The sequence below is a fragment of the Engystomops pustulosus genome, chromosome 1 (genome assembly GCF_040894005.1).
Source record: "Engystomops pustulosus chromosome 1, aEngPut4.maternal, whole genome shotgun sequence".
Classification (NCBI taxonomy): domain Eukaryota; kingdom Metazoa; phylum Chordata; class Amphibia; order Anura; family Leptodactylidae; genus Engystomops; species Engystomops pustulosus.
In genome coordinates, this window is record NC_092411.1 from 68271790 (window position 1) to 68289131 (window position 17342).

Below are 17342 nucleotides of genomic sequence, written 5' to 3' on the forward strand. Positions count from 1 at the left end.
TGGATAAAAACTTTTCCCCTATCGGAGGCTTCAGGAATATCCGCGGACTGTACCAGGATTTTAATTGGTGCCATCTGTTATTGAGCAAACATTAATTTTTATACAAATATATAATTAATTTCTTCATTATCAAAAGAGCAGTTAATTAATATAATACAAGGGGACACAACCAATGATTATCCATCAATAATCAATATTGCAAGGAAAATTAACTGTCTGCTTCCTATCAACGTTAAATGAAATAAACCTACAGGCAAAATTTATTTAGAAAAATTAGCCATTATAGTATTAGTGATTACATCACACATTACTTTACAGCACTTAGACCTGTGTTTAATGGCAAGTAGGATTATAAAGTAAATCATGATCATTTTCCTAGGCCAGCACAGCATGAATATAATGGAAACAAGATGTCTAAATTGACAAGAAACTGTAGGATTAAGTTTGCTGTTCTCAACCTACAAGGCTGGTTCATGCGAAGCTCACACAAGACATTTTCCAATGGAAAATTACATTTTCTCATAATGTAATGTTAGGTTAATAGACCCAATGAGATACTGAACATAGAAAACCCTACGTTCATCTTATACATTAAGGTCTATTAAGAGTAAGTATATTCTAAACCATATAAAAATGTAACCCCGGCATAACTAGAAGAGGCAGGGACCCATAGCAGACTTCTGGGGCCCCACATTTATATAAATACACACACAGCATATACACACACATACATACAGTACAGCACCATATAAACCCTTGCAGCATGCATCACATATGCACACTCATATAAAGCATATACACATCAGATATACACTACACACACATACATACATCATATACACACCCAATACCCCAGATGACGGAACACCCTGGCAATTTGGGCCACATAGCTGCTACTATGGCTGCTACCCCTGTAGTTGCCCCCCTGAGCCTGAATAATAATATAATAATAATTTTTATTTATATAGCGCCATCAAATTCCGTAGCGCATTACAAATCAAACCCAGGAAAAATAAATCATGATAGGGTGGTCCATAATAGTGGTGCCACAAAATGAGAAAGAGATTTTATCCATAGAAAGCTTACCTACCGTATTTTCCGGACTATAAGGCGCACTTAAAAGCCTTGGATTTCTGTGGAAATCCAAAGTGCGCCTTATAGTCCGGTGCGCCCTATGTATGGCGCTGGGCAGCGGACCATACTTACATAGGTCCCCGCTACCGGAGACCAGAGACAGCAGATCTCCAGCGGGAACTGCAGACCATGCGGCACGAACAACTTCTGCCGCGTGGTCTGCAGTTCCCGCTGGAGATCTGCTGTCTCCGGTAGCGGGGACCTATGTAAGTATGGTCCGCTGCCCTCCTCCACCTCCCCCTCACCTTCCCCGCTCACCTTCCCCGCGTCTCGGCGTCGCGTCTCCGCTCCCGGACCTCCGCCACGCCCCCAGTCCCCGCGCCTTATAGTCCGATGCGCCTTATATATGGAATTATTACATATATAAGGCGCATCGGACTAATGCGCCTTATAGTCCGGTGCGCCTTATAGGGCGAAAAATACGGTACATTGTGTGTAGAAGCTTCTTGGATTTTAATAATACTGTACAGTATGTATCACATTTTATACTGTTTTCCAGTGCAATACACAACTATATACACATATGTATATACACACATACATCTATGTAGACATACTTTACCTTCTGGCTTTGCATCTGCCGCTGCATGTCGCATGTTTTTCAGCTGTTGTTGGGCTCTTTGTAGCTTTTGCTCTGCACTAAAAAGCTGTGAAACAGAATTTGGATTTCTTTGTATTATGATTATTATTAAATTAAAAACAAATCATTATTCTTGTGTAACAACATAACAAAATAAGATGTGACACAAAGTGTAAATTAATAAATAGTTCTATAAAATATATATTCTTCTGCAAAAGTATAAACATGTAAATTATCTCTATTATGTACATGTTTAACGTTGCAGCCAGTTTTTGTTTTTCCAGTTTTCACTTTTTTTTAATGTTTCCACTTTCAGAGATATATGAAGGCGTATTATCTATGAGACAAATTGTATTTCCTAGGGTCAGTATTTAACATTCAATGTAATCCAAATACAGTGAAACTGACAAAAAAAAAACCTTTAGGGCCATATTATTACAGGCTTTATATATACACCTTTCACTGTGCGCTTTAATTGACACTTCCTCTGTATTCTTTGGGTCAGTGATCACACCAAATTTAAATAGTTTATATTGTGTTTTAATACCTTTTTTAAAAAAAAATCAAAACCTTTGGAGAAAAAAAATGCCATAATGCTAATAACTTTTTCATGAACCTGTGTAAGGTATCATTTTTTAGAGAGTGAGCTGACTTTTTATTGCTACCAATTTCACTGGCAAAATAATACCTTTTAAAGCCCCCTAGGGCAGTGATGGAGAACCTTTTAGACACCGAGTGCCCAAACTACCACTAAAACCCACATATTTTTCACAAAGTGCCAATGTGACAATTCAGGCAGTAACTTATTCATCCCTGCTCTGTCACCTGAGGACAACAATAAAGTAATAATTAATAATAATTCCTTTATTCATATAGTGGTCAGAGCTTGCTAAATCAGTTAGTTAAGAAAAGGATTGGGATTATCATTGTAGCCAAACAAGAGGCCTTGAGTCCTGTTTGGCGAACTCTGTGCTGGGATGAAGGCACGAGTGCCCATAGAGAGGGCTCTGAGTGCCACCTCTGGCACCCGTGCCATAGGTTGGCCACCACTGCCCTAGAGCAATGGTGGCGAACCTATGGCATCAGTGCCAGAGTGCTATATTAAAGCATTTTTACAACATGATTAGCCCTTTTAGGACTGTCAAGGCAACATTACACCTTATTTACAAAACTGTCCTGAGACAGAAAAACCTTATTGGTCAGACCTAAAACGTAACTTTTATTTTTATTATGAAGTAAAACATAACCAAGTATCAGTCACGCTAACTCAAACATGTAACTTAAAAAACAAAACACGAGTCCCCCCCCCTTCATGTTTCGATGGAGCATCAGCATCATCAGGGGAACGGGGCTACTGACCAAACAGCATCACATGTTGGGCCACCTGGGACTTAAGGAGGAGCGAGACAGTGAGGACAGAGCAGGATTATCATTGTAGCTCCTATTCCAGTTCACACAATTCTTAAACCAAATTTCTCCTCCTTTCTACTGTATTGGTGTCCTCAGGGAGTCGATACAATTGACAGTGCAGGAAGCAAGGATACAATATACTGCAATACTACCGCTTCCAACAGGGTGTAATTGAGATGGGTTAATGACAGGCCTAAAAGTCTCGGAGAGACAGCAACAGATTGTTGCCACATGATGACCACATGGGTCATTCTTTACTTAAAAGCTTTATTCAACCTGATGAAAAACAAGAACTGAATAATTGTATACATACTCCAAACACTGACACAAGAATGAAATATCATAATAAACTGAATTGGTAGATAATATATGGCATCTGCTAAATGCCATGAAGAAATCCTGGAGTTTCTATAGTTAGAAACACAATTTTTTGTTTTTTAATTGAACAAGGGGCAGGGAAGATCGAAGTCAAAAGTAAAGGATTATTCTGGCACAAATATAGACGTCTCTCATTGCCACAAGGTTAGACCCGATAGCCAGAGAAGGGCAAGTCTTTTTTAGGATAGAAGTCTTTTTTGGGGTAACCCTGCCCTGATTCTCAGGGGGTTTTCTTGTATTCCTGAAAAATACCTTCCCCTTTAAATATTAGTGCCAAAACATAAAGTTTTTTCTAACTTTATACTGCTGTTTATTGATGACATAATGACAAGTACATGATATGTTGGGAAGGTACCTGATTTCTCTGTTCCTGCTTTTGTTGAGACAGAGATTCTTCTCTTTCTTTTTCAACCCGCAGCTGACTTGCTATCTCAAGCATCCGTTGATGATTCTGAACTGTCTCCACCTACAGTAAATAATTAAGTGGTGCAAATGACTGGAAGATGCATACGAATATAAGTAGACATATCAAGTGTTCAACAAGTCTCTCTTTACATTTCCTTTCCATGTCCGTTACTCCCAGCAGCTGGCAGAAAGTTATTGGGTTCAAATTTCTTAAAAACTTTGGCCTTTAGCCTAAGGAGATCCCCTTTCTCTCAGCTGCATTTGTATCTTCCTTGCGTAAGTGGCAACATGCAGCTCCTAATCCATGTTTGCATTCCTTCAGCCAAGAGCTTTGACATTGTAACACTGCAGCATGAAAGGCATTCTCACCCTTTTTTTAAGACGTTCCACTCTCTTCATTAGTTGATCCTTCTCCTCTTCCATTGCGCTTATGTCCTAAAGATGGGGGATGGATAATAATTTAGAAGAGTGACGTACCCATCCTCCAGACATCTTATAAATGTCAATAATCTTTGCATAAACAGAATATTCATAAACAGAATAATGTTACATTTCCTCTGTGTACATGGATACACCTTCAAACTTTAAATATTTGTCATATATTAACCAGATAAAGAATAGAAAGAAACCGGCTGAGCTCAGAGATAATATCCAAGCTACAGGGAAAAAAAAGTTTGAGCCTGTATAACAACATAACTGTCCCAGAAGTCAAAAATTATATGATCCAGTCAAAAACTACAAAACCCAACCAAACAGAAACAAATTGTTTCAAAAATGAAAGAGAAATAAAAAATAAAATGTTGCGCATCTCAGATGATCTCAGGAGATTTCGCCTGCTAGGATGAATGACATAAAAAGCAGAGAGAGACGACATTACCCGTCTTATCTCTGCCGTAGAAAAGCCCGATGTCTTTAGCTGCTCACACTCCTTATGAAGAGTTTTGAAGTTTTCCATCAGTTCTTCATACTGGAAAGAAAAATATATGGCTTACAGCTGAGAAATAAAAACTGTAGTCATATGTAATATAAAATAGGTTATTTAAATATACAGTTAATTCGAAAAGACGAAACTGCCATATTTAGTGATCACTTCCATTATAGGACCCACAGTACGTACTACATATAAATTATACTCAAGTATTAGCCAAGTTTTTCAGCACAATTTTTATGATGAATAAGCCCTATTCAGCTTATTCTTAAGAATATATAAAAAATAATCTACCTAGATGCTCCCCGTAGCTACTATTCTCTATCGTGGTTCCTGTATAGCAGCTTGTGCATACACTATGAAGCAGTGGTGTCGCCTTCTGATGACATCATAGTGATTGCATGGGCAGAGTGCATAGACCTGTCTCTAGTTGCGCTGCTACACAGGTACCACGTAACAGTGTAGCCTCCCACACTGCGCAGCGTCTAAAGTAAGTACAGAGTGTTTTTTTTTATAAAGCAAGGTGCCCGGTGTGAGAGGCTGCTGTAGGACATTTCATTAGTAAGGGGAAGCTGCTGAGCATTTCATTAGTGAGGGGAGGCTGCTGGGCACGTTATTAATGAGGGAAGGTTGCTGGGCAGTTCATTAGTCAGGGAGGCTGCCAGAGATTTCACTAGTGGGGGAGGCTGCTAACCAGTGCTAACTAGGCTTTTTACGTGTCTCAATACATTTTCACAGTTTTTTGTGGTAAAAAAGGTGCCACAGTTCATATTCGGGTGGGATTATACTCAAGTTTATAAGGTACTTCCGCACTGTTATTTTCCTATAGAACAATGCTATTCTCCACCCACTGTGTAGGGCACTACAATACAACTTTTACTATAATGGAGACAGGATGACATGATGCTTTCCAGCACAGCAGGTAGATGAAATGGAAAGGAAGGAATCCTCGGCTCTTCATTATTGGGCTTGGTGGTCTTTTCAGAGAACAGATCTCGAATGCAATCATAATGTTGTGGTATATCTTAGTCATATGTCATAATATTGCAAGATAAAAGTCTATAGTTTTAGTTTTCTGACCGATCCAAGTAAATAATGAGAATTCAGCATGTAAAGAAGTCACACACATCTCAAAAGCTACTGAAATTCAAGGATGTACGATGTTTGTGCTTTAATGGTTTCTGTTCATGGGCAATAGTTTGCTCACATTACAGGGTGATGATTATTGTTGTTATAAAAGCACCAGATCCATGCGTGTTATTTCAAATTAGACCAGGTTATTATATTCCATACAACCATTGTTATAAAAAGGCATCCTTTGGATGTACCTTCAATGTGTGACCAAGTCCAAGTCCACCAATATTAAAAATGTCCCTTTTAGTGCTAATTTACATGTGTGTTCAGCCTACTGTTTTGCAGTTTGTGTCTTTTAGCACTAATAACGGATAACTAGAGGATCTGTTTTTCTCAATTGATTTCAATGTACTTGTAACGAGTTAGTATCTGTTTTCACATCATGCATTAGGCCGCCCATTATTTGAGTGGATAGTTAGACGTGAACTGATGCACTATTTTGTCAGTCTGAAGTGACAGGTGGCTTTTCCATCCTTAATTTAACATTGATTTCTATGTAAGATGGATGGTCTTGTTTTGCATCAATTTGTATCAATCTATCCATTTTTCATACTGAGCATGCTCAGCAAAATTAAATAAAACATATCTTTTTTTAAATAACGGATTGCTTTAAAACTAGACCCTATCTGATAAACATAACATTGTATACTTTACTGAATTAACTGATTTGAATAAATTCCTTATAACAAACGTAGTATATAGCATATTTCCATATACCAATGTAAATATAAAGATTTGATAGAATCAAATGTATAAATCTACCAACTGTTCCCATAAATCAAGAAAATAATCTTGTCTTATGTGAATATGATTTCTGAGGAGGTTTGTGGCATTTAACTACATCTTGTGCCAGGCAATTGTGCTGGAGATTGCCATGTAAACAGCATGCTGGGCAGTCATCCAGGGATCTTGATAACATTCTGTAGATGATAAAAATTAGGAAAACACTCCAAAATTCATTTCCTGGTAAATGTAAGTCATCAGGAGAGAAAGCTGCTGAGCTGGGTTATTAATGTGTGTAATTGCAAAAGCACAGTAGGGAGGGAAAGGCGCATATTAACACAGTTATCGGGGATCAGGCCTAATTCTGTATGAATTATAAATGTATGATGTCATGTTAGCCTATACCAATCTTCCATATTGATCCACTTAATTCTCTGCATGTATTTGGCAATAATTCTGCAGCTGGGAGACGACAATAAATTGACTCAATAATGCTAATGATGGGAAACTGCATATGTAAAGCCTGTTCTGTAACCTTGAAGTGAGCAGGAAAACATTCTGCTCGGCACAGCCTGTTATATGAAAGTGCATGCCTGATTTGGCTTGAACAGAAAGAGATAGAGGACCCTTGTGGTGGCGCGTGGGCGCAGGGAGGTGGGTGAGTTATACAATTCTTCTCCATTGCAGCCTGTACTTTCTGTCCACTGTACAACATTCTCCTGTTGTTCTTAAAGATCAGGTACACTGAAACCATTCCCCTATGAAAGCCCTGTTCTCCCGCTGAGCCTTCAGTGCTTTTAGAACCATTTCTATTACCCTTTTCCCATACTGTTTAACCCTGTACATATTTCAACAAGTCAGAACCAACTAAGCTGTTCAAGAAGAGAGGCCAAATCAGATCTAACACTTAATAATGCACTGTAATACATAGAAGATAGAATAGTGACGGCTAAAATCACTAAAGAAATGATTGCAAAGCACAGCCTGATACCTAGGACTACCGAGACAAATTAAAAGGGTTGGCTAGAATATCAAGCTAGTAAGTACAAGACACTATTATACTGGAAAACCCAATTAAATGTGGTGTGAACATTGAAACGTTATATTAAAGGGGTTGTCTACTAATAACAAACTTTACTAGGGTGAGTAAAATACCCTATTTGGGTCGCCATTGTATCCTGGTAAAGTTTGCCAGTGGAAACAGCAGGTGATGTGACATCCACCAGAAGGCAGCAGGACATGGGACGTCATAGGAAGTCCAGAGTCATGTTGCCAACAGGTCATCATCAACTCCAAATAGACTACAGGCAAACTTTACCAGGGTGCGTAGACAGTAGGAGACCCAAACAGGGTGTTGTACTTACCCTGGTAAAATTTGTTATTAGTGGCCAACCCCTTTAATATAAAGTTTCAATACTGCTAGGTCCCTGTTTACAATACATTTAATTGGGTTTTCTGGTTATTGGATATATAATAGTGAAAATATTAGGGGTTCAACTAAAAACGGGATTTCCCTCTTCTTGAAAGATTGTACATGTCAGGTGTAAGGTGTCAGTAAATAAAAGCAGCTCTGGAGTCATTTCACTTAAAGCTATACATCTCTCTAGCAAAAACTTCATTTTGACCCTAGTATAAAGCATTCTATTGATTTGATGCTCCGTATAAAATTTCTATCAAAATCCAGAACAAATCTTGTAATAAATAAAGGACTCTGATAATATTGCTCTGTTGCTCCCATCAGGCAGTCAATCTGCTGTGTCTGATGAATCCATTATAAGTCAATGAGATGCACTAGGATTAATTACCAAGCAAATCAAAGTGGAACCATCACATTGGACATGGATCCTTCAAAGCAGAACGCCATGACGTCACTTTATAAAACACAACGGATCTAAGAGTCAGCCTACCTGTTTATTTGTCTCAAATACAATGTCGTCCTGAAGAAATTCTGCAGGGACTTCCATTTTAACCAGAAACCGGGCTAAATATGCTCTCTTCTTTAACTCTTTTGTCTTTTGCAGAAGCCAATATAACAAAGGGTGGATAACAGGTTTACTTCCAACAACCAGACCTTGCCGAAATGTGCTCCTATACATAAATACAAATAAAATGAATTCATTATGTCAATCAGGGCTAATTTCTGATTAATTAGCAAATCACCATTTTACAAGACATTTTACAAAGAGGCAAGGACAGACTCATATGTACGCAGCTGCTGTACATGGGTAACTGCAGCTCAGCTACTATTCACATGAACAGAAGCTGAGCTACAGTAACACAACTCGGCCACTACATAGAAAATGGAGCCGTCTTCAGAACTTTGTACTTAGCAGCCAGAACAGCAGATCAGTTGGACCCCAACAATGTGATATTGGTGATCTAATGTAAAGATCAATATAAATCAAAATCAATAGATATCAAAATGAAAATAAATAGTAGAAAAAATATCACCCGGTATCCTGCATCTGTCGCTTCCCCGATCAGGTCCCCCGGAGTTCACCTTCTTTTTCCCGGTGTATGTAAGTGCTTGGCTTGCGACACAATTTAAATGTTAAATCCCGACGGCCAGCCCCCGATTTGTATTGCATAAAGACTGGGCACGATTGCGACACAATCCGATCACGTGTGACACAATACCATTTTAAATCCTTGTCCCAGCGTCGCAATCCCCGAAAAGTCGGAAAATCTGCATAATGGGTCCCATGCGGCCGCAGGGCCCTTAGTAAATAAGCCCCAGTGTCTTATATCAATTCTGGCTCCTAACTATGCCATATGGCTTATTTTCAGGGAATGTCTTATATTTCAGTGAACAAAAAATAAAAATACACCGGGGTTTCCACTAATATACTCTTATGGTACATTTGCCGATTCTAGTAATTTATGTCATATCATCATCTTCTGGAACCTAATCATAACTCTCCAGACCTTGAATTTCATTCAGATTTTTTTGCTACTCCATTTCTTTTAGAATCATTGGTCCCAAGCTCTCATGTTTAGTGATATCACTTTCCATAAATGAGCCCTTATTGCCCAGGAAGCTGCTCATAGCATTATTTTATCCAATTAATTCTTCACCCATGTCACAACCGTTCTAATTGATTTACTTATACTAATATATGGAGTGGGGGGTCCTGTAGCAATGAATGTCGCTAGGTCTTATTTTCATGGGAGGCCTTATATTTAAAAGTCTTGTAAAAAATTGTGCTAGGTCTTCATTTTTATTTATAAGAATAATAATAATAAAAAAAAACCGCTCCCAAAGTAGCTTGGTTGCTTCGAATAGGGCACCATCCCATATAGACAAATTGTAGAAAAATTCGGCACTCCGTTTATGCAAATCAGAAGAAAATCTTTTCTTTGTGATATGTAAGCAATCTGATATATAGGTGTGTAACGTTTTGATCCAACAATGGATCTTCTTCAGACACGGATTGCAGAAGGAACGTGGGTAATATTAAGAATAAGCAGTTATATCGCTGGGAGCAGACAAAGCAGGAAAGGTGGATACCACTGCTATAGAGAAGGCTTCGTCCTCCTACAATCCGTGTCTGAAGAAGATAGTTGGTAAACAATGGACCAGGTATACAAGGACACCATCTGCCAAAAAGTCTGCACTGACAGACTGTCCTAGAGGCAGATATATAGGTCTGTGTAATTGGAAGAACGTTTAAGGGGACTGTCTTGAAATTAACAAAAGATGACTACATTCTTCCAAAAACAGATTCTCTCCGGACCATGGATAGTGTTTGTTATTGCATCTAAGCTCCATTTATTTCTATAAAGCTGAGCTGCATTACCAGCACAAACCATGGTCAGGTGTGGCGCTGGAAGAAAGCAGCCATGATTTTCAACCTGAAGACAACCCCTTTAAGGCAATTAGGCAGAGAAACCCAATCTATAGACCTCAAATATGTCTCAAGACTTATGTTAAGACGGGTTCCCCAAAACCTAGATGAAAGCAGGAGCTTGTGGGGTATTCAAGATAATGGTATGTGAACGTATGGGATGGTCCCCTGTCACCTTATAAGAGCTGTATTCACATTAGCGTAAATCGATTAGAACACAGAGGCCCAGAGAGAACACTATGCGGCACAACACCATACACAGAAAGGGGCGCTCAGGCGCGTACTCACACCAGCCGCCACATTTATGTTGGCAAGTCCGAGATTCGCTCTTCTTGTGTCTCGTCTCACATATTGCAGTTTGCCTCATTAATAGTAAATCTGGCCCAAAGAATTGGATTTCTATTAGGCCTTTATGGTAATCATGTGAGTGCATCTAATTGAAGTCCATCAGTTTTGATAGACAGTGTAAAAGTTATTATGTGCTTGAATGTAGGAAAACAGAGGAATGGGGTATGTGGAGAGGAATACTTTGAACCTCCCGCAAGCTGCAGACAGCCGGTGATGTAACCCGGATGTCTGCAAATCTTTTGGTCTCCAGCTCCAGCCAGGTGAGGTCACCGGCTGTCTCCAGTTTGTGGGACGTTCAAAGAATACATTTTTATGAAAGGGGCGTGCATAATTTATTAGCAGACGGAGTCATGAAGAGCATGGCTGACCCAGGCCTGAGCATCTGTGGTTCATTAGCATATTAGAATATAAGAAAAATGGTTCCAGTTAACCCCTAAGGTAACAAGCATTACATTGGTCATAGTCTACCACCAGTAAATCAGGTGGAAGTGGACCACTGCCATAACGTCTATACGCGTCCTACGGAATGCGCGCAATTAGGACGTATGTAGATACAGTCATGAACGGGTTCACATATATAAAATTTATACTAAATTTGGTGAAAAATACAGCAATATCTACCAACTCCAAAAAAGCTGACTTTAAACTTCCCCTAATGATACATCACCCATAATGTATACAGGGTAAAAGCATGCTAACATCTAAAAGCCCTGTACTACTATGAACAATTTGTTGCATATACCGCACACAATTTCCTACACTGCTATTTAGATGCTTAAAATAATATGACATCCTCACTTGACCTACCTGTCTGTCGCATTTGTTCACAAAGTAGCTTACCCTTATGGCTTGTAAATTGTTCTCTTGATTTACCATGGACCACAGTAGCTTTTATCCTCCAATTCTACACTAAATGCCATCCAAATGGCTGCCTACTCTATACTTCACAGATGCCGCACATGAAAAAGTTCTCAAAGACCACATTATTGTCATGTCCAAGGAACACTACCACGGTTGCCAACATTGTAGGATGAAATATAAAAGCCAAGTGAAAAAAGAGTGGACAGAAAAAGCTAAATCTGTGATTAGGAAAAGAGTAATAATACAATCACATTTTATACTGAGGAGATGGCACACTTGTACTGAAAGAAAAAGACTAAATCATGGCAATGTGGAGAAGAAGATACATCACAGTTCATTGGAGTGAATACTGTGGAGAGGAATAATACCCTGACACAAAACCTAAAATTTTGAAGTAATGAAAAAAAAGCGGCTAGTCACGCTCTGCTGGCTATTATCATTCCTTCTATGTTTTCGTAACTTTATACAACCAATGTCATGTCACCTTTTCTAGATGATGCTACCATGTGGATGATCCTGGCCCATGAAAAAAAACATGATCCGGAAAGTCATAAACCGCTTAACCTAATGCTGGTTGTGGTTAATAAAGAACGTTTTTGGTGACCTGGTGACCGGTTTCCTTTCACAATATCAAGGTTCAGTGAGTAACCCCAAATGAAATTGTAGTGCAGTAGTTATAAAAAAAAATGTGTTATCTTTTTTTTCAGTCTGATAGACAACCCCTTTGCTGATTTCAATGTATAAAGCAGAAGACTTCAGCAGATGGACCAGTGGTTATTAGTTTCTACAGAAAAAGTGAGGGAAAATGTTATTTTATAGTGTCCATCTAATTTCAAGCTCAAATTGAGACCTTAAGAGCAAGATCAACTTTTTGCTCTCTGGCAAACAGAGTCTACAACCTCTCCAAGTATTATAATCTGCTTGCAGCATGTGGTCATATGGGGTAACAGTGGAAAAAAGTGGATGTGTTTTTGTTGGGTATACCATTACTGGAGACAAGACCTTGTTCTCAGCTTCCTGATTAGCATATGGATTAAAAGGGGAATATCTTGGAAATGGCATAATATACAGAAATAATAAAGGAAATTCTCTACAACATTCTCTCAGCAGATTGTAAAGCATGGGGGAGGTGGTAGAACCCCTTTTGGAAAAGTCAGAAATGTCCTAAACTTTACAACCACTCACAAATCATGTATGACATCAAAAGTCAAGAGACAATGTTAATGCTTGAGCCGTGTGTAGACAGTTAGTCATATAGTATGTGGCTTGATATGTATCATGTATCTTATCAACTAAAACCTTAAAGAAATCAGGTGACGCCTGTCTCAGAGAAGGCGAGAGAAAGGATGACAACACTGCCATTAATCAAATATCACACTCTTCTGGTAGACTTGTGAAACAACATGGACTGTGGAGTTTCCAAACCCATTTTATTGCCAAGCAACTGGTTAATTGAGAAGAAATAAAGTGCCAAATCTATTAACCTCCAATACTTAACACCATAAAATTGGAAAAGCAACAGAGAATTACATATTACATTTTACAATTACTGCAGAGAGACCGTGCTGACAGTTTACAGTACATGCACACTCTGCATCTGTACCTTAACCTCAAGAAGGGTAATGGATTAACACAGTACATATTTTTAACATATTTTATTAAGATTTTATTCCATTTTACTTGAATTGGAAAAGTGACAAAAAATCCTGACACGTCTGTCATTTGTCAATTCTATAAACAAAGAGACATGCAATTATGGTAATAACCCTTTCCTATCAAGTTAAAGTCTCACATGTCAAGCAAAAAATAGACATTCAGCTACGAATGACCATTCGTCATGAAAGGGTAAAATATTACTCATCTAGTACAAGAACAAACATTTTTACCATAAGCTTTACGTCATACTAAAAGTGCGGTCACATGTGGCGTATGTATTGCATTTCCATTGATTTGCATGAGATCGGTAACCAATACCCATGTCCTGCATTTAAACAATGCAAAACACCGGGTGTTCATGCGTATCAATGGAAGCACATACGCAATCGGCCCGAGCCCAATACACGCAATAAAACGCCATGTGTGGACACACTTAACGCAGGACAAGCCAAGACAGATCTTTCATATTTCCTAGTGCTTGTTAGGTTCAGCTTGCTGGGCCTTCCAAGTCCCTTTTTCTACCCACTTGTTAAATTGAGCAGCGTTAAAATGTAAGTTGTTGAAACACAATTCTAAACCAGACAGGACAAGGCGTAGAATCGCCAGCAGAGCAGCCGCCCGTCGGATATATGAGGAGGTCTGAGACTCTAGATCAGTGGTTCTCAACCTGTGGGTCGGGACCCCAGCGGGGGTCGAACGACCAAAACCGGGGGTCGCCTAAAGCCATCGGAGCCGAGATTTTACTGTGTTTTTACTGCGAGTTGCATGGTTTGGGGTCACCACAGCATGAGGAACTGTATTGCGGGGTCACAACATTAGAAAGGTTGAGAACCACTGCTCTAGATCATGCAACATTATATGCTGGTGAACCATGTACCAGCACATGATAAATACCCTCCAACAAGTCTTTTAACTGTCTATCTCTGTAGGTAGCAGCACAGTCTTTTACACAATACCGTTCCAAAAACTGAACCTCTGGAGAGAACATCCAATCAAAGTGAAAGAGAAGCAAAATGTATTCCCTACATGGCTGGTAGCGAGTATGTAAGATCGTGATCTGGATTCAAACACAACATCGCGGTCACGCAAAACAAACCATCATGTTCTCATCAGTTTTGGGCTTGTAACTTCAAACAAACAGTCATATTTCATCACAAAATAAAAAGGTAATAAAAATCTGTCACATTATTAATGTACTTTAACTAGAGTTATTTTAATCTATTCTTATAGTTCTCCTTTAACTGTAGATGTTCATTATTATTGGTACCTACATGTCTCCCGAGTTTCCTGGAGGTTTATATTTCAGGATACCTAAAATGTTCAACATCCTCTTAGCAGTTTGATCCGGCATTTCCTCACGAATGTCAAGGGAATGCTGTAAAGGCAAATATTCATATCAAATGGATAACATATTACAAACTTAAATAGAAAACAACAATAACTGATTACTTTTCATATAAACCAGTATAATATCATGCCATAACACTGGATCATGTAAGAAAAGTGAATTGGAAGTTATTGATCTATATTACAACATACTGGTAGTGGTTTATTAGGAAAATTTCTGCTGATAGGTTCCCGTTAACATGCCAAGTCAGTTGTTCACCTATTAGATAAGCTGCTGATGATTATGTCTGGAATCGTCTTATTCCCTTCAGTCCACTGACTGAAGCATACAGGTGAGTTTCTCGTGCCTGATCAGCTTTTCTAAGGCGATGTAAGATGCCAGAAGCAAATGGTTTCATAGACTGTTTAGTGGCCATTCATTTCAACAGGGAGTGTAGCTGTAAAAGCACAGGCAGGTGACTACAGGGAGTTGGCTCTATACACGGTGCTGAAAACAACTGAAAAGTATCATTAATAGCTGATGGGTAGTGGTGTGATTTCCGTCAATCAGCCAATAGCAGGTGGCAACACTGCACTTGTGACCAGGACAGAAGCAGACAGCCCGATACACTGAAGTGACCTGGATGGCCACTACAAATAGAGCTGTCTGCTTGCCCAGCTCACATTTGCTTTAATGTAAGTTGCCCCTGCAGTTATCCTGGATTGTTACTACACTAAAGATTACTCTCTGTCCCTAGTGTGGGGATTCCACAAGTACCACTGCCTCCCCTTTCAATTATCATCTTATCCTAACAGATTAAAAAAAAAAAAAACATTTTAAAGAGTGTTTTTCTTAGTTTTAACTGAGATAAACGGCACAAAAAGTAAATGAAATAAAAACGTCTCCTGGCTGTTACACAGTGCACAGAGCTTGTTCCAGAACAATGCAGCGCCAGCAAAACGCAGATAAGAGGAGGTACCCCTCAAAATTGATAATGACAATCATCAACAGTAAAGTAATAAACAAGGTACAACATTAATTCTAGAATTAGGATTGTATATCCTTACAGTCAATCATCACAGACAAATAACATTGCTTGTAAACATAACATATGATTTTATTTCATATCCAAATAAAAGCGATTTACAGTACCTTTGGGTCGATTTCTGCAAGGACATCATTCAGGACCTGTAACAACTGCATGGGCTCCAGCGAATCAAAAGTAATTAAGTTCAAGTTCTTCTTAAATGGTTCTTTGTTCAACTTTTCCACAATGAATTTTAGCTGGTCACTCATTTTTATGGTAAGTTATAAAGCTGTAAATATAGATCAGGAAAATGATTAAAGGGGTATTCAGGAATAAGCATAATTCATATTCAAATGGGTCATTAAAATATAAGCTAATATGTAATTAGTTGTTTTGCTCCCCTTAGCAGAAAAATGCTGCTGGCATACACTATAATGAAGAATTAAAATGCTACTGGTCCTTTAATCAGTTCTGTGTCCCTGTGGAGAAGACACAGGACAGAAGATGACCGCTGTCACATGTCCTGCACCTGCCGAAGCAGGTCATGTGATCATCACAACGTTTGGCTGTAATCGGTTGGTTGCAGTGGATCCAGTATGTGTTGTGGTGAGACCCAGCTCAGTGCGGTAATGTGCAGTGATGGAAGTTACACATCATTATTATGGTAACAGAGCAGGACAGTCTGTTAGATGATCAGAGCATAAGCAGAGCATAAGAGTGAGGAGCTGTTACTGAGAACTAAGGGATCATGGGACTTGTGGTTGTGGATGGTGACCATCTTGGAGATAACTCCACCTACTTTAGAAAGCCTGTTATGTTTGTATATATCCATGTATGTCCGCTAAAGGAATCTGCACCATCGCGTTTACAATCACCAAATTTTGCACCACTCTCTGTGACTCAGGGAACGTCATAGAGTAGATTTTGAGCCAAAGTTTTGACCTGCACTTTCCAAAATACACTTATTAACCACCATATACAGGAGCCATTGTCTGCTGCTGCTATGGCAGTTGGAAGCTGAGCCGTGATTGGCTGCTATTTTGCCACAGGTCATTAATATGAGCTCTGAGCTGTAATTGGGTACTATATGCAATGAGTATAAGAAAGATTAAGTGTGAGGTAATATGGATAGGGATACAGAGATTAAGGGAGATTAATTAGAAATGTCTGAGGTAAAACATTCAGAGACAATTACAGAGACAATTAGAGTCAGAGACAGACAGAGAAAGCCAGAGACAGAGACAGTCAGAGAAAAATACAGTGACAGATCCTGTGGATTCTTCAGAAGGAGGCTCATTGTGGCATAAAATGATAAAAGTATAAATATTCAGCTCCCCGATCCCCTGGCACCTTCCATCTTGCTTTCCCCATGTATCAAGTAGAGGGATCAGTACAGGGAATATGGTTTCTTCCATTTTTTTAACCCAATGACAGACAGTTCTTACAGAGCTGGGAACTGCCCCTGTGCCATTTCACTGCTGTGCAATCCCCTTTCTATAAAAATGTCCCCACTAGGGCGGCAGCATTGACTCCCTTCTCATATTTGGGTCCATCTACTTATAATAGGAAAGCTGTCAATCCCGTGA

At 39.1% G+C, this 17342-nt stretch overlaps 1 protein-coding gene across 2 annotated transcripts in view; it reads right to left on the reverse strand.

Moving 5' to 3' along the window:
• Positions 1-17342, reverse strand: part of IFT81 (intraflagellar transport 81) — a 69688-nt gene that overhangs the window by 52020 nt on the left and 326 nt on the right. For both annotated transcript variants that reach the window (XM_072143307.1, XM_072143297.1), the window contains exons 2-8: positions 15882-16045; positions 14674-14777; positions 8600-8780; positions 4785-4874; positions 4277-4342; positions 3858-3968; positions 1697-1781 (exon numbers count right to left, since the gene is read on the reverse strand). In XM_072143307.1, coding sequence (XP_071999408.1) covers positions 1697-1781; positions 3858-3968; positions 4277-4342; positions 4785-4874; positions 8600-8780; positions 14674-14777; positions 15882-16025 — 781 coding nt within the window. In that variant the 5' untranslated portion in view covers positions 16026-16045. The remainder of the gene's footprint in view (positions 1-1696; positions 1782-3857; positions 3969-4276; positions 4343-4784; positions 4875-8599; positions 8781-14673; positions 14778-15881; positions 16046-17342) is intronic.